Source organism: Alexandromys fortis, unplaced genomic scaffold (genome assembly GCF_014885135.2).
Source record: "Alexandromys fortis isolate MF-2015 unplaced genomic scaffold, M_Fortis_MF-2015_v1.1 scaffold_94, whole genome shotgun sequence".
In the NCBI taxonomy this organism is placed as follows: domain Eukaryota; kingdom Metazoa; phylum Chordata; class Mammalia; order Rodentia; family Cricetidae; genus Alexandromys; species Alexandromys fortis.
The window spans coordinates 470,615-495,117 of NW_026067979.1; the positions used below are offsets into that span (position 1 = coordinate 470,615).

Genomic DNA, 24,503 nt, shown 5'->3' on the forward strand with positions numbered 1-24,503 from the left:
CTGCCTTTGAAATTTCCTGCTTTGTGGAAATGTCTGCTGGAAACTATGGGCCTGTAGGCCGAAGATGGATGCCCCAACGGTACCGAGGAACTTTGGGTGACTGTCCAGGCAGCGAGATGTCCCTGTCATTTCTAGAGCTTTGGATTTCTTGTTTGCTTAGGTAATATTGTATCTTTCTGGAATCTTTGAAGGAGTTGAAGAATAGTTAGTTATAGCTATAGTTTTCCTTAGTTATGAAATAGATTATTGTAATTTTTACTTGATAACGGTTTTGTTATATGTAATTTTGCTGTTAAGTTAAAGCCTTCCTTTTTTTTTTGTTTAAACAGAAAAAGGGGAAATGATGGAGCAAGGTCATTGGCTAATAAAGAAACTCTGTAGCAATAGGAGCGGCAGGGCTGCGTCCCCGGCACCCGGCCGCCCACATGGCTAGATTATGCCCCGAAATAATTACACGGAAACTGTATTCTTTTAAACACTGCCTGGCCCGGCTAGTTCCAGCCTCTTATTGGCTAGCTCTTACATATTGATCTAACCCATTTCTAATATTCTGTGTAGCTCCACGAGCTGGCTTACAGGAAAGATCTTAACCTGCGTCTGTCTGGAGTGGGAGAATCATGGCGACTCCCTGACTCAGCTTCTTTCTCCCAGAATTCTCTTCTGTTTACTCCACCCACCTATGTTCTAACCAATAAAATGGGCCAAGGCACTTTCTTTATTATAATTAACCAATGTCCTTCCTCCATCATTTCCCCTTTTTCTGTTTAAACAAAAAAGAAGATTCTGTCTCGGCAACCAGCTAACAGATACAAGAAACGTCTTAAGGGAAAGAAAACTGTAAAAGAGGAGGAGAAATCAGAACAGACTCTGAAGCTTGGGAACAATAGGATAAATCTATATTCTAAATTTTATAAGGTGGCATCATGCAGAAAGACAAGTTCAGTAAAAAACTCAAGTTTATTTCTGAATACACCACATTAAAACATATGCTGTATTTATTCAGAATATCATAATCAATTCAAAAATAGAATTTCTCCCCTGTAAATGTTAACGCTGTGAGCTACATACATGATATTTTGTTAGGGACTAATTCCTTAAAACAAATTTATACTTTATATACATTGAATTTATCATACAAAATATATACAATAGCATAACTTTGGTGTAGAAAAATGAGATTGCCAAAATATAACAGGTCATTTACACAGAATGTATTCTAGTTAACTTTTCCCAAGGGCTTCTCCAATTAGACGAACAGCAATGCTCTTGCCTTCATCTGTCTGGATCACAAGCAAAGCTTCAAATCTGCCCACAGACTCTGGTCTGAAGTGCACCGGGATGTGGATGTAATGTCGGGCCCTGTGGGAGAAGGAAAGGAGGTGTGAAGTGACAGCAACCAGCAGGCACCTGCTACGGCACAGGCTGGCACAGGCTGGAAGAATCAAGAAGCACAGATTCCTATCTATGATTGTTCTCTGTGTAGTCCTGGCTGCCCTAGAACTCCCCCTGCAGAACCTCCCTCTCAGGCTGGCCTCAAACTCACAGAGACCTGCCTGCCTCACCTTCTGAGTGCTAGGATTAAGGTGCCATCACTGCTCAGCCTATTTCTAATTTTTTTTAATGCTAATATTTAGCAAGTTGCTGAAAGAAAGGAAAGGAAAATCTAAAGCTGAGATAGTACAACTCTAGAATGTCTGCCTGGAATGCTTGAGGCCTGCGGTTTTTGTTTCCTTGAGACAGAGTTCTCCCATAGCTCAAGCTGCTCTCAACCTCGCTGTAGAGTCAAGGACCATGACCCTTACATTCCTTACCTACACCTCCCACACTAGGATTCTGTGATGATCCCAGGGACTAACGACACCCTAGGCAGGATTCTTCACTTTCTTAGATACTTGTGAAGAATGAGCAGAAAGTTCCTCACTGCCAGTGCTGAAGAAGAGACGCTGCAAAGCGGAGACCCCTCCTGCCCTCAATGCCAAGGGAGTCCGGTACCCTCAGAGAGCACAATGATTTTTGATAAACTTACCTCAAGGAGTATTTCGAGTGTTTGATGTAGAAAGGGGCTCTGGGGCTCAAAAACTTCAGCTGGAAATGAACAGGAGACATTTTGTGACAGTAGGAAAATTTGGTATTTGTCATACGTAAAACTGCATAAAGTTAGGTTCAGCCTGAATATTAGGCAGGACAAAGAGTGCTGTGTAAGTAGAAACACATTTAAAGAGTTTAACTAATGTAAATGTTATCTAGAAATTGTCTGTGTGGCAGAATATGGAAGAAAAAAGGTTAGAATTTTTTAATTTGATTTTCAAATAAAAGATCATGGACTGCAAAAGAATTTCCTCTCAAATACAGTATTAAAGTAACTTTAAAAATCAATGTATCACAACTGAAATATTATATATTTCTAATCATTAAGAAATGACCTTTTGAAAGCCCACAGAAATATTTTCAACTTACTGCATGAGCAAAAAAAGAATTATTCCGCAAATTGACTTTCAGTGTCCTAGATTCCCCGAGTTTGGTTGGCAGGAACATGTAGACATCCTTTGGGGCATATACTCCACGGTGACTCAAGTCAAGCTGCCTGCTTTGGGAACAGGTTTACAACGAGAGGCAATTACTCAGTTTGTAACAATGTTTCCATGTACCTTATTATACAGTGCAGCTCTGTATTTCATCTGCAACTCAGAGACTTGTACTGGAGTTTATCTAGTCTATGTGAATGAAGTCACGGGGAGGCTCTTCCAGGAGTGCGGTGAGGGGCACTGGGAAGGTGCCTTCGTCCCATTTCTGCTTCAGTTCTCGTCACCTGGACCACTCATACTTCCATGGCTATTCTGAACTGTCCAAAGATGCTGACCTCTCTGGCCTTTCCCATGGAGCTGGGGGGCACTGTATCTGTTTCAGTCCTGATTCTGTACATTGACTCTCTGCCACTCTGCCTTCTAATCTCTCTTTGGATTTCACCAGCATAGTACTAGTTGTCTGTCACCTTTCCTGTTCACTTCCCAGTATTTTCAGGGCTTATAACCAACTTACCAGTGTGAAGACAGGACTGTCAGCCCCCCCCCCCCCACACCATTTGAAAACTTTGGGGATAAGACCAAGGCACCGACCAGCACCACTCCCTGCCATCTTTAGTATTTTTTTTAAGATTTATTTATTTATTATGTATACAACATTCCTTCCATGTATGCTTACATGCCAGAAGAGGGCACCAGGTCTCATTATAGATGGTTGTGAGCCACCATGTGGTTGCTGGGAATTGAACTCAGGACCTCTGGAAGAGCAGTCAGTGCTCTTAACCTCTGAGCAATCTCTCCAGACCCATTTTTAGTATTTTTTAGCATCATCAGAATCTGAAGACTATGAGGTGAGCAGATAGGTGGACAGCGAAAAAGGATGTGCTTTCAGGGGTAGAGAAATGGATCAGTAGTTAACATCACTTCCTACTCTGAGAGGACCTGAGTTTATTCACAATGGCCTATTAACTCCAGTTCTAGGGGATCTGATGCCTTATTCTGGATTCCAAGAACACAAGCACACATACTCAAAAATAACATAAATCTTAAATTTAACATCATCCTCAGCTACACAGCAAATGTAGGCTAGCCTGCGCAAAACAAACTAACACAAACCCTACTTTCTTAAGAATTTTATTTTAAAGCCGGGCAATGCTTTAAATTAAAATTAAAATTTAATTTAAATTAAAAGCACACGCCTTTAATCCCAGCACTCGGGAGACAGAGGCAGGCGGATCTCTGTGAGTTCAAGACAGAGCTACAGAGCTAGTTCCAGGACAGGCTCCAAAGCCACAGAGAAACCCTGTCTCGAAATAGATAGATAGATAATAGATAGATAGATAGATAGATAGATAGATAGATAGATAGATAGATAGATAGAGATAGATAGATAGATAGATAGATAGATAGATAGATAGATAGATAAAAATTAAACCGGGCGATGGTGGCGCACGCCTTTAATCCCAGCACTCGGGAGGCAGAGGCAGGTGGATCTCTGTGAGTTCGAGACCAGCCTGGTCTACAGAGCTAGTTCCAGGACAGGCTCCAAAACCACAGAGAAACCCTGTCTCGAAAAAAAAAATTTATTTTATTTTATTTGTGTGCATATGTATGTCTCTCTATATATGCAAGAGCCCGTGTGTACTTTATCCAAGGAGGCCAGAGGAGGCACTGGATTACTTACTGCTAGAGTTATATGCTGTTGTAACCACCTGACAAGAGAGTTGGGAACTATACTCTAGTTCTCTGCAAGAACGGCAAGTACTCATGACTGCTGAGCTAGCTCACCAGTCCCATAATATTTCATACACTTCTTATGGGAATATAAAACAGTACAAACACGTTGAGGGAAACTATTTACCAACTTGTTTTAAAGTCAAACATGCTTATCATATGATCCAGCAATTTGGGGTAATAATCAGTTTTTAGGTTTTTTTTTTTTAGAAACACAAGGTTGTTTTTAAAATTCTTCTTTAACATTTATTATGTATATAGTATTCTGTCTGCATGCATGCCTGTACACCAGAAGAGGGCACCAGATCTCATTATAGGTTGTTGTAAACCACCATTGTTGCTGAGAATTGAACTCAGGATCTCTGGAAGAACAGCTAGTGCTCTTAACCTCTGAGCCATTTCTCAAATCGCAAAAATTAGTTATTTTTAATCCAAAAATAAATAAAAGCATTTATCCTCAGAAATGTCCATGAAAGCCAGGCACAGTGGTGCACTCCTTTAATCCCGGCATTCCATAGACAGGTAAGTCCCTGTGAGCTCCAGGTCAGACAGGGCTGCACAGGGATACCCTGGAAGTGACTCTTGTAAGCACAGAGGTGTGTTAGTGCTACACCTATATCTCACTGACATTGGCAGAAACTCACCCAGGTACATGAGTGGAGGTCTCAGACACAGCACGCCTCCGGGACAGGACTGCAGCATCCACTTTAATAAGGGTATCTCTGGAGGAGCATGAGCCCTCAGGATCATTTTCTGCTCTGATGCTCTGGACAGAGAAAAAAAATCATGAAGTGGAAGGAGAAAAGCACAAAGACATTTTCTTATGGAAATTCCATTATTTTCTTTAAAAAAACAAAAAAAAACACACACACAAAAAAACACACACACACACAAAAAAAAAAAAAACAAGTAAATCCCTTGAACTGCAAACTGTTCTGTGTGCTTGGTTCTGCTGCCCCCCAGTGCAAATGCCCCCCCCCACACACATACAGACAGACAGCAACTTACATAATAAAGTCAAACATGAGTTCATGTGGAGTATAGACAAGAGACCCAAAAAGAAGACTAAAAATGTCTGGTAATAAAGACTGACAAGAATCTTAAGATATGAGGCTACAACAAATTACTGAAAATGAAATTATATTAGGGAATAAATCATGTATTTTCAGACTTTTCCCACTTAGGGTTTTTCATACAGACAATCACTTGCTCACGATACCTGTCCAGAGAGCTGGAATCTCAATGTGTGTTTCATGTGAGGCTCGTTAGCAGGGTGGCACTCAACGTCCCAAAACTGGGCGTAATCCCCTCCGTCTCTGGGCAGAAACATGATGGAGACCTACGAAATACATGAGACACACAGACCCCAGCTTTAAACACAGACTAGGAATTTAAAGTTTAGTGTAAACCAAGTGAAATAGCAAATACATTTACACTGGCTAGTTCTCCCTCTGAGAAAATGGGTTTGAGGGCTAAAAAGATGGCTCAGTGATTAAGAGCACTAGCTACTCCTGTAGAGAACCCAGGTTCAATACACCATATATAACTCTTGTTTATAGAGGGGATCTGGTGCCCTCTTCTGGTCTCCTCAGGCATACATAAACTAATAAAATACTTTTAAAAGAAAGATGTGAACAACTTTATCACTAGTATAACATATCTAAAATATATTTCTTTTAAAGCTATATGTAACATTTCCCTCAAATATGCAGAATATGCTTTTTTGGAGGACAATCCCACCATGGAAACAATCTACTCTTTCAACCTCATCACTGAGGCCTTCTCAGTTCAGACATGAGAACAGTGGAAGGTTAGTGTGACCAGCACAATAAAGCAAATGGTGCTAGGTTATAATAGCTCATACAGTAAGTCAAAATGCTAGTCAGAGCTAGCTGTCCTGCTTATACAGCTTAGGTACACAACCTGAATGTGGTAATCCTGGCAGAGCCAGCAGGAGGAAGGCTCCAAACAGTGATCTGAGCTCTGCAGCAGTATCCAGGGCCCAAGAACCCTGGGTGTGAAGACAACCGGATCTTTACAGCAGCAACCACAAACCCCTGCTTCTCACACAGGCTGTGTCCAAAGGCAGCCCACAGTCACAACTGACTAGATGGAGCGCAGCAACCAACACACTGAGCACCCACCTTCTAAGAGTCAGGTGCTTCCTTCCCTACAGCTGCTAAGGCAGCAAGGGAATGAAACACACACACACACACACACACACACACACACACACACACACACACACAATCCCAATGGCACTGAACCCATACGGGGACCCCCAAAGCAGTAGGCGATACTGACAGCCTTACATGTGAGAGATCCCAGTGTCACTGCAGTGGTGACTAGCAACAAAGCAAAACTCTACTCAACAAAAACTGACAGGAGGAGCTCAAAATGCAGCTGGAATGGGGAAGCAGGCTGCATCACCCAAGGGGTGAAGATCTGTCTGCAGTCTGAGGAGGTTCACCACAACAGCAAAGAAATGGATCCTGGTAGAAAAGCAAGAGACTGCCCCTCTCTCTGAAAAGGTCATTAGCCACCGACACCTAAAGAAAAAAAAAAAACTAGGGGTGCCCTTTTTGACAGCTAAGGATGTATTTCCTTAGCACCCCAGTGGCAGGGAATGGAGACTCCTGACTGAGTACACCCTTGAGTTGTTTCCCCTCCTGGATTTGATGGGAGGGAGAGCTCAAGAGAGTCAGATAAATGGGACAGACTGCCTGAGAAGGAAAAGAAGACTTCTGAGCCTCACTTCAGCCAGAATTCACTAAGCCTGCTCTGCAGGCAGAAAAGAAGATTGCTACTTGGTGGCTTGCTGTAACGGCAGCTTCTACGTCAAGTAGAAAACTCACTGGAACTCCTAATGTTCCACCCTCCAGAATTCAACCTGCAGCTACAGCGGGTAGGGGGACTTGTTCTTGCCCCAGCCCTCAAGACTCAAATAGGGATCCATATTTTGCGGCTGTTTACAGCCTTCAAAACATGCCAAAGACAAGAGACCTGCTGTGGCCTGTGGCCATGCAGACTTGCTCTGCATGGAATGACTGTTGGTTGGCATCCTGAGATCTGCTGAAGGCTTTAAGTTTTAACACTTGCTGACAGTCCCTGCACTGGTATCTTGTGTAGTACACAGGGCTGTATTCCACATTCCCATTTAAGTTGTTGCTCCCATGTGGCAAATAAAGCTTCCTCTGGCCCCCAGATTCCCCTCTACTGTCTGTCTTCTCCATTCTTGGACAGCCTGGGACGATAGGACTTACCACCTCACTATAACAATGTGACAATATTTTACAGTAGTGCTTTATAAAGTCAGTACTGAAAAGCCTGGCTTTACCAAAGAACAGGGGTCACCAATGAGTTAGTATCTCTGAGTCTAGACTAAAACATTAAAATATGTAAATGCTTCATTCTTGCCTTGCAGAGCCTAATCATAACCCAGGTTCTGAGAGCTTAGAGGGAAAGGAAGAACAGACCTAGACAAGAGCACCCAGTCCAGGGAGTTGAACACACAATGAAGAGGAGTGGGCAAGCATTAACAATTACATCCTGCACAGGTACAAAACACTGAGAGTAAACAGGCAATTTGTCTGGAACACTGGAGAGTCATTTGCCTCCTTAAACTCCAAGGCCAGGTGGTGGTGGTGCAAGCCTTTAATCCCAGCACTCTAAGGCAGAGGCAGAGGCAGGCAGATCTCTGTGAGTTCGAGGCTAGCCTGGTCTACAAAGATAGTTCCAGTACAGCCAGGGCTGTTCCACAGAGAAATCCTGTCTCAAAAAAAAAAAAAAAAAAGAGAGAAAAAAAAAAAACAGCTAGCATTCCTGTACATCATACACTCAATAAACACCCTGAAGACTTCCATGTTTATTACCTCATTCAATCCTTGTACCACACTGATCAATACTTCAAAAGTTTACTACACACTACTGGTGCTATTTTTAATGACAGAGCTGGCCAAGAGGCACTCTATATTCCTATTTAGTAACTCCAATTCACCAGGCTAGACTTGGATGGAATTGTTTCTCTGATTTATTGTCAGTGTACTATCTTGACTGAAAGTATATTAGTTTACATTTCCCTAGGAGAAAATCACACAACAATAAAAAATAAAAACACCATGGAGCTTACATTTCTAGTCAAATATAAATAAACAAATGAGAATTCTTGGCTCTCTACACTCTCTGAGTATAGCTCTGAGACCTCACCAGAGAAGTTTCTTTGGGATGGTGGTTAATGCAGAAACTCACAAATGGTCAAAATGCAGGGAATAAGTATCCATGGAGTTCTCAGTCACCAATGGGACACGTCAGTAGGAGTTCTCAGTCACCAATGGGACACGTCAGTAGGAGTTCTCAGTCACCAATGGGACACGTCAGTAGGAGTTCTCAGTCACCAACGGGACACCTCAGTAGGAGTCCTTGAAGTGGGAGATACAGGCAGTTACAAGCCACCTGACATGGATGCTGAGAAACAAACTCGAGGCTTCTGGAAGTGCTCCCAACCGCTGAGCCTTTTCTCCAGATCTCAAGCTAAGGTTTTCAGCATGATTATATATGTAACAAATAATGAAAATAGAGGTCATGAATTTGCAAGACAATAAGGAGGAATAATGGGAAGTTATGGAGGGAGGAGGGGAAGGAGAAAACAAGTATTTATAATCTCAAAAATAAAAGAAATGATTTTCAAAATACTTTGAAAATAATAAAAGCTCACAACAGTTGGAAGGGATATATATGAAAATATACTGATAACTATGCTGTCCATGTTGAATTTTTTTCTGAAGAACAGTGGGTTTTGATGGCTACGGCTGGTAGGCAGAACTATTGTCATGATCAGTGAAGTTTTTTGTGAACACTACTAGCTGCTGCAACCCTTATCAACAAATTCAATGCTGCCTAGTAACTTCCCACCACTATGCAATGGAAATGTGCTTGGACCAAGCAAACTTTTTCTCCAGTGGACAGATGGCTCTGAGGCCAGCTCTGGTCTCAAGGAAACAAACTGAGGCGACCAGGTTACATGATTCATTCCTGGTGGAATATATTCTTACCAGCTGTCTATGAAAAAGTTCGAAACCTCACCTTTTGGATTCCATGGCCTTCTAGTGTGCCAGAAATGGGTGAGCATCTGAATGCTGTGTAGGTTGCTCTAAAAACATCGCCAGTTTCATCAACTCCCTGGAAAACAATCATTTAAAATATAATTAAATAGCTATTTAATTATTATTCAAATGATAAAGAATTTCCTGATCCAATAAATTAATAAAAAGATCCCATCATTCTTTTTTTTTTTTTTTTTTTTTTTTTTTTTTGGTTTTTCGAGATAGGGTTTCTCTGTAGCTTTGGTGCCGGTCCCGGAACTAGCTCTTGTAGACCAGGCTGGCCTCGAATTCCCAGAGATCCACCTGCTTCTGCCTCCCGAGTGCTGGGATTAAAGGCGTGTGCCACCATAGCCCGGCTCCCATCATTCTTATAGTTATGGAGGACAGGACAAATCCCCTCTTAACAGGTCAGGAACACTCAATACATTCCTAAGGAAGGGCCTTCTCCCCAGCTGAGCTCTACCCAGATACACAGCAGCTCCCATGGGCGGAAACATGACAGACATAACAGCAATGAGTGAACACAGGAGCACGGCGTGCATGGAAAGAAAGCAGTGTGTGCACCCATAGGGCTCAGTATAAAACCCTTAACATTTCTCAAACTAATTCATATCAGGTTAAAAATCAGAACCAGGAAAACTAAATGGAACAAGCATTTTTGTTTGTTTTACACTTTAAAAAAGTTTTCCATTTTGACTCTCAGAATTACCTGGTGAAAAAGTGTGGGTGCACACAATTCTAACTCACAGAAAAACACAAGTGAATCAACTGGGGCACAAACAACCAACATCTTAACCTGCACTTGTATTCGGGGTTTGAAACAGCCCACAGTTTAGATGACTGACTGACCTTGACATATGGAGGAGCAAAAGATGACAGGTGCCACTTCACATCTGTGGGGCCACAGTTCTCCAGTTCCAGATAGTTCTCTGAAAAGAAAAAAAATGCACATTTGTACCCTGAGAGGCTAGTGGCAAGCAGCTCCGTGACAAACCTTATGACCTGATAAATCAAGAAGAAACTACAGAATTTTCTAGAGAACCAAATATCCTGTTTTGGATTCTTTTTCAAGGTATAATGCAAAGGATACTGAAGGGCTGAAACAAGAGAACAAGATTATAATACAATCGAAAGACAGGTGTCAAAGATTCACAAGGTCAGACTAGAGATGAAGGCTCTGCCCTGGGTCCAACAACTCTAAGAACACATCACGTGAGCCAACAGCAGTCGCCAGTCACACTACCCAGGGAGACCAGAAAGAAGGGGGAAGGACATGAGTGGCAACAGGGTATAAGTGGCCCAGGGCTTCGATGTAACTGCAGAAGCTGGGCTACAAGAGTCTCGAGGAATTCTGAAAGGGATGAGACAGGAAAATCCAGGAGCATCAGCACCCAAGTGTGAAAAGTCCATGGAGGAAAAGGCAGTGCCACCTAAGAGGCTATAGACATGGCAAACAGCTCTTCTGAGAGCTCTGATCAAGTTGCCTGGGCGTTGTGACGGCACCTAACCAAACCAAGAAGGAGAGGGCTGGGAGCAGGACCCTTCCACTAGAGGGTGTGCTGAGAAAGGTGGCAGTTGCAGAGAAAGATGGGGGTGGAGACCAGAAGTGTCTGTGATGGTAGAACACACAGAGAGCCATTGAAAGGAGCCAACAAAAAAGGAGAAAAGAAAGGTGAGAGCAAAGAACGGGGGCAGGGAGAGTCCTGAGAAAGCAGAGCAGAGGGGCCCAGATTTAAGCAGAAGCCTTAAACGGAAAGATTTCATTTAGCCTGTTCTATGTGTGAGGCAAAGTCGGGAGCTGTAAAATGTGAGAGGATTCAGGGAACAGCTGGGACATGGGCTCCTGGTGAGAACACACGATAAAGGGACATCTGGGACTATGAATCTGTCAGCAAAGCCTGTAAGGTTTTGGCCAGTAATGCCCTGACGCTGGAGTGGGAACACAAGCAGCCAGACATCTAGGTTTGACCAAAGATTAACAAGAAGGCACAGAAAGTCGAGGGGGGGGGGGTGAGGCTATGATCATCAGGACAGGCTATAGGAATCAAGGACTCTAAGAAAAAAAGGACCTAAGCCAAGTGGTAGAAGCCATGAAGGTTGTGGACCCTGCAATGGCGACATCAACAAGGTTGGAAAGACTAGACTGAAATCCCTGAAGCAGGGAAAAGACAGGAAAGGTCTTAGAGTCAAAGCAGAGTGAGCCTTTGGGGTAAATAATAAGGTCCAGAAGTCTACAAAGAAGGAAACAAAGTCAATGAAAGGTACTGTATGACTCAGTCAGACAGGGACCCAAATCCTTTCTAGAACACTCCAATAATACTATCCATTTAGCAAACATCAGCAAGGAGAAGGATAAAGAGACATTAACTGCAGAGTACCAACTAGATGGTAAAGACCAGGTTCATTGCTTTATATACACAACTGAACAAATGAATGACTGAATCTACTCTCAGTGTGCCCCAGAAGGTGATGGTTACAATAGGCCCTTAACACATGAGGAAACTGAGCAGTTAACCCAGCCTGTTGAGGATCTCAAAATCAAACAGGATCAGAGCCTTGGTCTCTCCATCTAAACTGTGGTGATAGGAACGAAAATGATACCCACAGGCTCATAGGAGGTAGCAATATTGGGAAGTTTGGCCTTGTTGGATGAAGTGTGTCACTGTGGGTGGGCTTTTGGTTTCAGAAGCCCAAGCCAGAACCAGCAGTACTCTCTCTTCCTGCTGCCTGCCATTCTGGATGCAGAACTCTCAGCTACCTGTCCAACACCCTGCGTGCCTGTGCACCATCACACTTCTTGCCACAGCGATAATGGACTAATCCTCTAAACTGTAAGTCAACCCTAGTTAAATGTTTTCCTTTATAAGAGTTGCTGTGGTAATGGTGTCTCTTCACAGAAATAAAATCCTAAGACACCATCTCCTTTCTTCTTCAGCTACTAGGTGAGAGACCTGGTTGGAACAGGATAGTAATGACCACCCAATAAAACCTAAATACCAGGAATACACAGATATTTGAGCCCAGGCTTCAGATTTTAAGACAGTGTTTTCAAATCCATCCCATTGATGTGGAGGCAGAGATGCCTTTGTCAACTCTAGAGTTTTGGAAGTTGCTTACAATGCACTTCCTGTTTACTTAGGTAATATTATATCCTTCTGGAGTCTTTAATGGAGTTGAAGAATAGATAGCTATAGTTTTCCTTAGTTATGATAAAAGATAAAGTATATATAAATATTGTAACTGTGATCTTGCTTAATACCTGTTTTGTTATATGTGATTTTACAATGCTAAAGTTAAAACCTTCCTTTTTATTTAAATGGAAAGGGGGAGGTGATGTGGGATTCCCCTCTGTATGCTGCGAATACCATTGGTTAATAAAGAAACTGTCGCCGGGCAGTGGTAGCGCACGCCTTTAATCCCAGCACTCTGGAGGCAGAGGCAGGCGGATCTCTGTGAGTTCGAGGCCATCCTGGTCTACAAGAGCTAGTTCCAGGACAGGAACCAAAAAGCTACGGAGAAACCCTGTCTCGAAAAAAATAAAAAAATAAAGAAACTGTTTTGGGCCTGCACAGAGAATAGAGGTAGGTGGAAAAAAACTGAACTGAATGCTGGGAGAAAGAAGGAGGAGTTAGGGAGAAACCATGTAGCTGGAACTTTACGTGATGATACACAGATTAATAACTAGCCAATAAGAAGTTAGAGCTAATAGGCCGAGCAGTATTGCAAATAAAAGCCTCTGTGTGGTTATTCCGGGTCTTAGCTGCCCGGCAGCCGGGAAACAAACAAGCATCCTCCTACTACGTCCCATTATTGAAATGGCTACCAATGACTCCATAATTTTATTTTATTTTATTTTATTTATTTATTTTGGTTTTTCGAGACAGGGTTTCTCTGTGGCTTTGGAGCCTGTCCTGGAATTAGGTCTTGTAGACCACGCTGGCCTCAAACTCAGAGATTTGCCTGCCTCTACCTCTCGAGTGGTGGGATTAAAAGTGTGCACCACCACTGCCCGGCCATAATTTTTTCCTTAAGCAGGAGTAAATTTCATACATAATAACTCAAGATTAACTTTCAGCAAGGAGCTGGAAGTTCAGCAGGAAAGCACTAACGTGTGCTCTGATGCCCTGGCTTTGAGACCTAGCACACAAAACAAATGCACAGGTTTATTAAAAGTGAAGCACCAGACTGTGCAGCGACTGGCGTCTGACCAAACTTTGTGATACAGTACCTGAGGCTTGACCAGGTTCTGTTGGAGGAAAAATCACTGTCTTGCTTCTAATTGCAACTTTTGTGGAAGGTAGTTTTGTTACTGGTTTTGTCAAATGACTAATGGAAGGCTCAGGTCCTGGGACAAGAATTCCAAACGTGCTGGAGGCCAGATGAGGTAAAGGTTCTTGAGTCAAATCTTCTCGAATTTGAACCTTTACCATTTTCTGAAATGAATTCAAATGAATAAGACACAAAAGTAGTTACCAGTTTAAAAGGAACATTCTGTTTTTTAATAATAATAAATTCCAAACAAATGAAACACCTATGAATTTAGATTTTAAAGTTTATTCAGATCTCAAAGAAGTAAATCTTTTGGTTCAATTTCCACTCTCAGCATTAGATTTCTTCCCCTCCCTCCCTTCCTCCCACTACCTCTGCATGTATGTTCTTAGGTATGTGTGCGTGTACATGCATATGTATCTGAGCACTCGTGAGGAGGTCAAGGGACAACCTTGGGTGTTGGTTTTAAGTAAGGCCTCTTGTTGTGGCTATGTACACGAGCTAAGAGGCCAGTGCTCACATCTTGCTGTAGGAGCACAGGGTAAGCAGAGGCATACTCCTAGTCTGTCTTCACGTAGGTTCTGGGGCCCTGAACTCAGAAAGCAAGTGCTTTACCCACTGTGCCATCTCCCCTGGCTCCCTCCCCTCTTCCTTTTTGATTTTAAAGCAAATAATTAGTAGTAATTTCTGGGTCCTTATTTTCCACTCCCTGTCTCCCAGTAAAACTGTTCAGATCACTAAGGGCAAAACTCTATACTAAGTGCTCTGAGAAGTAAACCTACTTGGACTTCATTTGACTTCCACAATGTATAAGTTCTTAAGGATTATGAAACTGAATGCTGTTCAGAAAAATAATTTAGACATACCTTCTGCCCATTATCACAGTGTATATAGATCAAACCAGTCCATGGGAACATTGACTGCTTTGTGGACAGGGAAGAATTGGGACTCACAAGAATTTGTATTTTACTCCTGTAAAAAATAATAATAATGAACAATGAGAATATTCTTCACTTTTACAGTATTAATGACAAGTTACGAATGCTGCTCTGCTAATAACCAATCATTTCCTATGGCTGGAAAAAACAGAATGTGGTTAGCTCTCGCCCTATCTTCTTCTTATGGCTCATCTGGCCTCAGTACCCAACAATGGTAACAAAGTTATACTGGCACAAACCCCTAGACCCAAGGAAACTCTTTCTAATGCAAACCACTGACTAGAAACACCATCTCAGAATCAATTCCAGATAGTCATAGTACACAAACTGAGTCACTTGATAATTGGGGATGATATAGTCACAGCACAAATCAAATTAACTTTCCAGTAAACTGGAGAGAAAGTGGGGGAGGGGTATTAACTGGTCAGTTACTGATGTTCTCCATTCTCACATTTCTCTCAGGAAGTTTAAATGAAGACATCAGACTTATGTCTATGAAAAAAATCACACTTGTCAAAAATAGCATAGCAAAGTTATTTTCCATTACTAATAGCTAACCATGGGATCCCTGGGGCGATCTGTAAAATAATTGTTCTACCATCCCTATTTTTTCTCTGTAGCTGGCAAGGGCATGCTGAATGAGACAAGCACTCAGCGTCAGTGTGCCTGAATTGACTGCTCTGCACCAGGTCTACTCTGGGTACCTATCCTTGTATTAGCTCATCCCATGTCTTCAAAACAAAACAAAACAAAACAAATGAAAGCCTCCATGATGGCATCTGAATAACAACACAGAAAAACAAAAAACATACTTACTGCGGTGTAATAAATCCATGCTGTGGTGTGACTGTCAGGCAATGCGCTGGCCAGTATAGCTCAAATTTCAGTACACTAACAGAGTTATTTATAATCTGGAAACGTCCAGTTTTTGCCATGTCACCTAATATACCAGAAAAATAATGTTAATTTCATTTAGCCATAGTGAAAAGACAAAGGTCAGTAATATTGAATCCTGAGTAAATGTACTTATATAATAATAGCTTATTTGCTTTTCTCAACAGTTCAACTCTAGGAATTTCAAGTCTGTGTTAAAGTGGGTCTTGACCAACTACTGAAAACTACAAAGGCACTGACTACCCAGAAACAGGTTAGAGAGACGATAAACCTGAAAATGCCCTCACCTGACTTCACTTTGGGAAACGTGTATGTACCATTTGCTCCTGCCCTGAATCAACAGTTATCACTGTTACATCGATAAGCAGCAGGTAGAGCTAGCTCTTTACATGGAATACTGATCAACTGTCAGGTCTATAGGGATGCAAACCCTGACTCCTAAATGTACTTCTGAGAAGTCCTTACCCAGGTAATCACAAGAAGAAGGAGCTACCAGAATCAAGTGTTCCGGATGGATAGCCCAACTTTCTTCAGAGACTGGTGTGTCCTGAGCTGGGTGGGCAATATGTGAGGGAAAAGGAGGACCTTGAGGGCCTTTAACTGGCAAAACATCCAAAGAGACATTGCCACTTTGTTTTCCAGAAGTTCCAGATTCACTGGGGGAAAATATTTAAAAGGAGAAAAGAAAGAGACATAAAAAATATTAACAAATCTAATTATTTCATATTTTATATCAGGGCTTCATAAAAGAAATAGTTATGATACAAGTAAGAGGGTTTGATGTCATATAATTTTTAGTAAATATGAAGTCTCCATATTTTATATATAAAATTACTTTGTAGGGTTTGGGTTGTAGCTCTGGGGTAGGGTGCTTGCCAAGCGTGACAACGCCCTGGGGTCTGACCCTAGCACAAGAGGAGAGAAAAGATAGAGAATTGAAACAAAAAAAATGTAAGAGTACATTTAGTCAAACTATTTAATGATTTCCACCTTTTTTTTTTCTGCCTGACTTCTGTATCTTAAATGTCTTAAAAGATTTCATGGAAAAAATGGCCCAATAGAAAGAAAAACAATTTCACTAAGCATGGTGGAACATGCCTTTAATTCCAACACTGCAGGCCCAAGACAGGTAGTGTTCAGTGAGCTGGAGGCTATCCTGGTCTACACAGGCATTCCAGGCCATCCAAGACTACACAGTCAGACCCTATCAAAGGAAGGAAGAAGAAAGAAGAAAAAAAGGAGGGAGCCAGGGAGGAAGAAAGAAAAGAAGGAAAGAAGGGGGAAAAGAAGAAAAACCAATTATTCTTTAACATATTTCTAACTGCACAACGATAACTGGTTTCACAACAGTGACACAAACTCCGTTGAAAAGGCAAAGTCTTCTGGAAAATGCGACAGGAAAGAATACTAATCCAGTCTAGGAAGACTCTCACTATTTTCTAGTAAGCCTTACAAAACAATTCTAAGTCAAACTTACTTTGTAATCTCAAAAACATAAATCATAATTGAAGTGTTAATGTGCAGTGTCCCAACTCTGCCCCACACGTGGGGCTCCAGCTTTATTTCCAATCAGCACTGAGCAGAAAATCAGAGGGGAAGCCCGCCCCTCTTCTAACCAGCACATGATCACCTTGGTTTCGAATCAGATTTCACAGCACCAGAAAACAAGAGAGGCACTGGGAAAGTCAGGACCAGGTGAAACAAGTGCTGGTTCTTGGCATTTCTACTTACTAAGGATAATTTCCTTACTCTGTGATATACGTAACTGCTAAATTTAATTAATCCTTTAAATGCCTTTGAAATTATCAGAACTAAAGCAAAGGAATAAGAACAGAGGGGCAGGCAGGTGGGAGAGTTACTGGCAGGGGTTGGGATGTGGTATTGAACACATGGGGACACTAAGCGGGTGTGCACAGCAGCACTGGGCTTGGAAGACAAAATACAACAGCATTGGTTGAATGTGGGAGATTGAGTGAAACCTTAAGGCAAAAGAGAATAATGGATTAGTCAGAGAAAAACACAGTGGGAAAGATATACTATAGAAAGAAACTGGGGGCATTTATATAAACTCATGTTTTCTGACATATTTATGAAGAGAAATAGATACAGAAACGTGGATTTACACATGAATCCATGCATTTCTTAGGTCTTCCACTATGGTAGGATGGGCACATCCAAGGCATTCCCTGGTTCTCAATGTCATTTTCTAAACAAAGGCACTTCTAAGAGAAATGAGAATCATAAAGCTGGGAAGGGTAGAGTCAGATAAGTCCTGAGTAAGAAAACACTCAGCCCAGCAAAGGACCAGTGAATCAGGATGAGATGAGAGAACAAGAGTCGTGCTGACTACACAAGCCCACCCTGCCAGCAGTAAGTACATACAAAGGAGAAAAGTCTCCTTCACAGTGGACAGCCAACTGAGAACTGCAGAATATAAGAGAACAGAATGAAAAGAAATGCTCTGACTACCATGATAGCAATAAGATGAGTCGGGCAGCAATTACCAACAGATATAAAAAATTTGGTAATAATTCACTACACCTGAAATTTGTTTAAAATATATTAGCTTGGTAGTGGAGACACTTGAAAATACTGTTTTTAACCAAGTTATAAAAATATTACTGCTGCTGAGCACAGTGGCACATGCTTCCTTCTAACCCCAGCACTCGGTGAATCTGTGAGTCTGACCAGCCTGGTCTACAGAGTGAAAAACAAAAACAACACCACGACCGGTCAGCATCACCCACCACCTGTGAGACACATGGAAAAAATTAAACAGCGCTGTTTCTTTGGTGTTCTGCTGAAAGTGTCAAAGCTGAATTTGCAAACTGAAAAAAAAATCAACGGTAGGAAAATGGTCAGCAGCTGGCCTGTACACTATTTTCTCACTTATACTGGGAAAACTCAGAAAAAAAGAGATGATTTAGGTAGATCTGGTAATCTCAGAGGCAGCATGCTAATGCCCTGTCTACAGAATGATGTAATAGCATGTTTAGTGTAGCATCTGCTTAAAATTGTAGGTGGTTTAAAAAAAATGGAAATTTATGAGCCTATGGGATATACCTCTTTGAAAATTATCATTTAAATTATTGAATTACCAAACTGTAAAACAGAACTTTCATGCTTGAAATAGCTTCCTTTTGTCATATGCTCAATACAGAGAATCTGTGGAAAACTGGTCTAGAACACAGGTACTAATACAAAAAGTACCTGGGAAGAACCACAGGTAACTGATCTCAAATTACCAGCAAAGCCTAACTATGGGATTCTTCTGACTCTGAGGTTCTGATCTGAAAATCCATTCATACTCTCTCATCTGTGAATGGTAAGGAAGGACAGACAGACTGCTCATTACTGAGGACACAGGTCATCAAAATACAATACAATCTTGAATTTCAGACAAGAGAAAAGAGGATCTTCTTCCAGTTTGACTGTGAAGGGTTTTATTCTGGCAGAGTCCATGCACTATGGACTGTACTGATGTTAAATGTTCTAATTCTGATACTTAACTATAGGACTAACTTTAGCAACTTAGGGTTACTTGTGCCTGCAGTTCACTCTTAATGTGATTAAGACAAAAATTTCTATAAAAAAAGAGATGGCACATAAATATGTTAAGAACTAGGAAATCTGAGTATTGGTTTTTCAGAAGTTGTCTATTTTTGAGCTTTTCCAGGAGCTTTAAATAATTTCAAAATTTGTTAAAAAGGTGGGAAAATAAGAGAAAAACATGGTATAGTGGGGAGAAAATGAACTGCAGTATGAATCAATCAGTCATGAACTCTAATGCAAGATTTCTGTGTATTTGCTTTACCTTTTAGATTCCAACATAGCACTGGAAGAAGGCTGAAGAAATTCTCTGCTAGAAACGGAATCTCGGAATTCTCCAATGACTGACAGAGTAATCTTACGCATGCTTCCATAAAAGAGCTGAATGTCATTAGGCCGCTGAGGAAGATCAAATGCTGCGAAAGAGCATGCTTTGAAACACATAAGCCCTCACACAAGCACAGCAGAAAACACGACAATGAATTTACACACAGCCATATTATTCCCTTAGGTTGGGGTAGGAAGCATCTCAATTATCAATACCACTGACGGGTACAGACTGTTCAACATCAGAGCTGACAAACTATGAACCTAATGTGAAGAATCATCTTTGCTGCAACCTCTCCGAGCTTTAGCTCCCTCAACTATTATCTGGAACAGCAAGAGGTACTCATCTATCTCAGGGACACCATGAGCCTTAGAACATGAACATTTTTTAAGATATGTATGGCACAAAGCATACATGGTGAGTGAGGCACTGCCGAGTTCTTCAGGTTAACTAGACTTCAGAGTGACCCCCTGGAGGGAGGTATAAGGTACACATTTAAAAGGAGGAATCTGAAGCATGAAAAGGCTAAGGGCAAGTTTCACAGTTAAGCAAATCTAGGAACCAGTCAGTACTATCATTACTAAATATTTCTAGATTAACTAAAGAGGGGGAACATCATGACTATCTTCTAGGTTAGACTGTCCAAATGTGTATATACAAGAAATTTTAGTGTATTTCATTCTATCATCCTTTAAAAATTACATATTTTAAATGGAAATCAAAAAGTAACAATAAATTTGTTGTTTTTCTTGAAACAGGATCTCATACAGCCAGTGCTGGTCTTGTACCTTTGACCCTCCTGACTCCACTCCCAAATGCTTACATTACATTCATCTATCACCAAGCCAGGTCATGAGTTTAAATTTATAGTAACTATGCCATGACTATAAATTGTGAGAATAGTTGTTTATTATTTATTAGTGGGTTTGCCAAAACAACACATTTCTTGAATTTCTGGACATTAAGTCGCCCTGGAACATCGTTCCTCATCCTGGTCCATCTTCTCCACTTTGAGAATGAGTCAGCTCATTCTCAGGAACTGGCCCTTCCTCTGTGCCTTCCCATTCCTAAACACACTCTGGTGTTCTACTCCTCATCACACACCTTAACTTTCCCTCCATCTGTCCTCTGGACTCTCGGCCCTTTATGGGTAAGGACTGCATTCTAGTGCCACACAGCTGGGGCCTATCTCTCTACTCGGCAGGCGCGTGGACTATCACAGCTGGTGAAATTATGCCAATTTCCAAACCATTGCAAACTCTACCTGCTTTCTTAGTCACATCTTCGCCACAGCTGCAAGGTTACTTACTATGCATGCCCATGGCAAACTGCAGTTTATCTCTTAGCTAGAACTTTCCTGAGGAAGGGATGATGTTCTAAAGTAGCAAAGATGGATCTTAACCTAAATGTATATATTTATGTATGAGTTTATTTACATAAGTATTTACATATTATTTTGCCAAAATGATACTTTGCTGTAAAAATTTTTAATGGCCTTTTTCTTTATAAATGAACACCTTTTTAAAATGACATTCATCATAAATTCGTATCTCTGTCTAATGGCCTGTCTGCTTGGACATTTAGGTTACTTCAAACTTTTTTCCTTTTTTTAATTAAAGTTTTGCATTTCTTTTACATACTAACCACAGTTTCTCCTCCCTCCTCCGACTTCCGTCTATCCCCCCCCCCCCCACTCCATTCTCCCGCATTCTCTCCTCCTCCGGTCAGAAAGGGGCAGGCCTTCCATAGGAGTCAACAAAGCAAGGCATATCAAGTTGAGGTAGGCAACTTCCTGAATATAACACCAGTAGCACAGACACTGAGATGGACAATTAATAAATCTGAAACAGCATGAACCGGAGTGTAATAATGGCCCAATCCTCCTTCCATTCATGAGCCTTCTCTTTACCGACATTTAAATGCTTTCCTGAAACCAAAAATATTTATAAAGCAAAGTTCTTCCCTCTGATTTCCAAATCCTCAAGGATGAGAGGAAGAAGCCATTCTCACCCCATGGAGGACACTGAAAGTCACAGGCTCTCACAGCTCAAATTCAGCGAACCATATCCAAACTAACCTTGTTCCTGTTCATACCCATGCCTAGATAAGTGACCCAGATGATCAGGGATGTTACAATTCTTACCTTCATCTGTGAGCAGCTCATCCTGAAATGCTTCAGCAAAGTCGATGTTTTGGAGCACACTATGTTCCGGAAGAATCTGCTTTATGGCTCCTGGTTTATGCAGCAGGGCTCTGCCAGGAGAGATGTTTATTCACTTTATATAGAAAGGGACTAAATCAGACATTAATGTATCTGGCAAACCCCATAAAAAGCATGATACATTCATACATAGAGCATATATCTTAAGTTAATACAAGTACTTTTTAGAGTCAAACCTGTCTTTGGAAGTCAGCTGAAATGGTGGTGAAATCATTAGTGTTAGTTCAATAGTAATATCAAAGCAGGAGCTCTTTAATGTGAGAGGAAAGAACAGATCCTTTTGAGGACTTATCTTTTCATTATTTGTGACAATTTGGTCATAGACTTGCCTCAGTGAGAGGAAAAAAACCATAAATAATGATAAGCTATTTAGGGAAATATTTAAGTAGCGAAATAGGCGTCTTCCAAAGGATCTTTGCAATGAAAAACAAACTACACATCTCTGCAATTCTCAGATGTTCATGGAGAGGAAATTTTAGTACTAAAAGTTTATGGTAAATACAAGTTATGAAACAATACACTATTTTTTTGTTTCAGTAGAGAGAAAGGGAGACATGAAATGTGATCATTGATTTCACAATTAAGAAGCCAGGTTCAGGGGCTGGAGAGATGGCTCAGAGGTTAAGAACATTGTCTGCTCTTCCAAAGGTACTGAGTTCAATTCCCAGCAACCACATGGTGGCTCACAGCCATCTGTAATGGGGTCTGGTGCCCTCTTCTGGCCTGCAGGCATACACACAGACAGAATATTGCATACATAATAAATAAATAAATAAATAAATAAATAAATATTAAAAAAAAAAAAAAGAAGCCAGGTTCAGTTGTGCTTGCTGGCACACTCCTGTAATCCCAGACTCAGGGGTGCAGAGCCAGCCTGGTCTAACAGTGAGTTCCAGGATAGCCGGGGCTATGTAGAGAGACCCAGTCCCAAAACAATAAAAACAAACAAAAACCAAAGAAGTCAGGTTTGAAGAATCACATAGTGAACTATTGCTCTCAGCATGATCTTCATCTAGCTTCTCTATCTCAAGAAACTCAATTTTATAAGAAGCACCCAGAATTTATCATAAAATAATGTACCATTTTTAATCACACTTGACCTAGAGCAGTATTCCAAACTTTTCAACTCAGTATATTAAACCAATTTTTAGAAAGTATAAGTCAACCCATCCTACACATTTTTACCTTTTTACACACAATTACCTTTTCCAGTAATTTATAACCGTCCTAGAAATATTCTAAATTAGTCATGTAGGTTTATATAATATAATCTCTCAGTAGTTCTTAAACTCTGACACTGATCTGATATATTCTTAAGCATGTTAGGAGCAGAGTCTTAGTGCAAAGTATGATGATTAAATAAGGGGGCATAATCCATGTCAATAAAGAAAGCAGAATGCAGGACAGCACAGGTGTTTGCCCAGTACTTCTAACTCACACTCTGCCAATTTATGAGTCACACAAATTTTACCCATGGATTTCTTTGCCCTAGCTAACTAATAAATAGTGAGGTATATTCTAGAACTTCCAAACCATCAACTGTCCTTGCTTTCACTAAACAGCTCCCAATAGCTCTAAATGAAGTATCTACCTTCTATACAGCTGTCTGGAGATTTCGTCACCACCAAAGAAGTACACAGTTAACAGTTCTGTTGCAGGTTTACTGTCATTCTTTCTGTGTGACGGGCTGTATATTAAAGTAATATCCTGATACAGAAAAAAGAAAAAGAAAGAAAACCAGGAGTATGAATATTCAGTATTTTTCTTCAGTAAGTCATCTCACTCTGAATGAACAGTTCTGCAATACTAAGTAGAACACAGACACGAGAACCAGTACACTGGAAGGCAGAGGCAGGGAGATCTCTGCATAGAGGCCAGCCTGGTCAACAGTTCCAGGACAGCCAGGGCTCCAGAGAAACCCTGTGTGTGTGAGGGAGGGTTGTGGGGGGGGGGTGAGGTACAGCTCTTCCAGGTAAGTGCTTCTAGCCCATACTCCTTGGCCATAAAATGCATAATTAATCCTAATCAAAATATAACTATTTTTTAGGGAAGAAATTTTATACTTACTTCTTGGGTTCTTTCCTTAAGCACAAATTTATCTGGAAAAATCCTCATTACTTTAGGATCCAGCAAAACTTTTCTTTGAGAATCTTTAAAACATACTGCTTTAACAAAGGCTGCTCTGGAGCCAGTGTTACGAATAGAAAAAACTACTTTACTTTCTTTGCCAGGGATTAAGTCATTCACTGTTACCAAGTAACTGTCAGATAATTTTTTAACATCTTCTAAGATAAGATTACTTGTTCCTCCATATCCAGACAAAGGTATCTAAAAAAACACACAGACACATCAAAAATTATTTTTACATAAGAAAGCAGACAATGTATTACAGTCAGAAGAAAACACAGATTTAATACACTTGAAGTCTTAGTGTCTGCATCCTGGGGTTAGCAATTACTGAACCTCTAGTCTACCATATACATTATAGTACATATTATATTATACATTTGTTTGTATCTATTACATATGCAGTACTGCCGAACTGCATACCTTCTGACTATATTAAAAAACAAACATTTCCTGTTGTTTAAGCCAAGCTTAACCAAAGACCAATAAAGAACTAGTATAGCTATGCTTTCATACACTTGTAAGGTGAAGCATACAACTGTAATTTACTTTGAAATGCCTAAAAAGACAGATATACTAGTACGTGGTCAGCTGTGTGGTAAAAGAAATATACCAAAGGCTATCCTGAGTGAGGTAACCCAGACCCAAAAAGATGAACATGGGATGTACTCACTCATAATTAGATTCTAGCCATAAATAAAGGTCACGGAGTCTATAATTGGTGATCCTAAGGAAGCTAAATAAGAAGGTGAACCCAAAGAAAAACATATAGTTATCCTCCTGGCTATGGGAAGTAGACAAAATTGCCAGGGAAAAAAA

The 24,503-nt window shown here is 40.9% G+C and overlaps 1 protein-coding gene across 3 annotated transcripts in view; it reads right to left on the reverse strand.

Moving 5' to 3' along the window:
* Positions 1 to 938: 938 nt before the first annotated feature.
* Positions 939 to 24,503, reverse strand: part of Cep192 (centrosomal protein 192) — a 78,840-nt gene continuing 55,275 nt past the window's right edge. For 2 of the 3 annotated variants that reach the window (XM_050157847.1, XM_050157845.1), the window contains 15 exons: positions 23,625 to 23,885; positions 23,149 to 23,264; positions 21,480 to 21,589; positions 19,274 to 19,424; positions 15,925 to 16,115; positions 15,382 to 15,505; positions 14,494 to 14,599; positions 13,587 to 13,791; positions 10,208 to 10,287; positions 9,339 to 9,434; positions 5,476 to 5,595; positions 4,901 to 5,022; positions 2,458 to 2,587; positions 2,027 to 2,085; positions 939 to 1,359 (listed from right to left, as the gene is read on the reverse strand). In XM_050157847.1, the coding sequence (XP_050013804.1) occupies positions 1,221 to 1,359; positions 2,027 to 2,085; positions 2,458 to 2,587; positions 4,901 to 5,022; positions 5,476 to 5,595; positions 9,339 to 9,434; positions 10,208 to 10,287; positions 13,587 to 13,791; positions 14,494 to 14,599; positions 15,382 to 15,505; positions 15,925 to 16,115; positions 19,274 to 19,424; positions 21,480 to 21,589; positions 23,149 to 23,264; positions 23,625 to 23,885 (2,010 nt within the window). In that variant the 3' untranslated portion in view covers positions 939 to 1,220. The remainder of the gene's footprint in view (positions 1,360 to 2,026; positions 2,086 to 2,457; positions 2,588 to 4,900; positions 5,023 to 5,475; positions 5,596 to 9,338; positions 9,435 to 10,207; positions 10,288 to 13,586; positions 13,792 to 14,493; positions 14,600 to 15,381; positions 15,506 to 15,924; positions 16,116 to 19,273; positions 19,425 to 21,479; positions 21,590 to 23,148; positions 23,265 to 23,624; positions 23,886 to 24,503) is intronic. The other variant, XM_050157846.1, reaches the window with a different exon arrangement.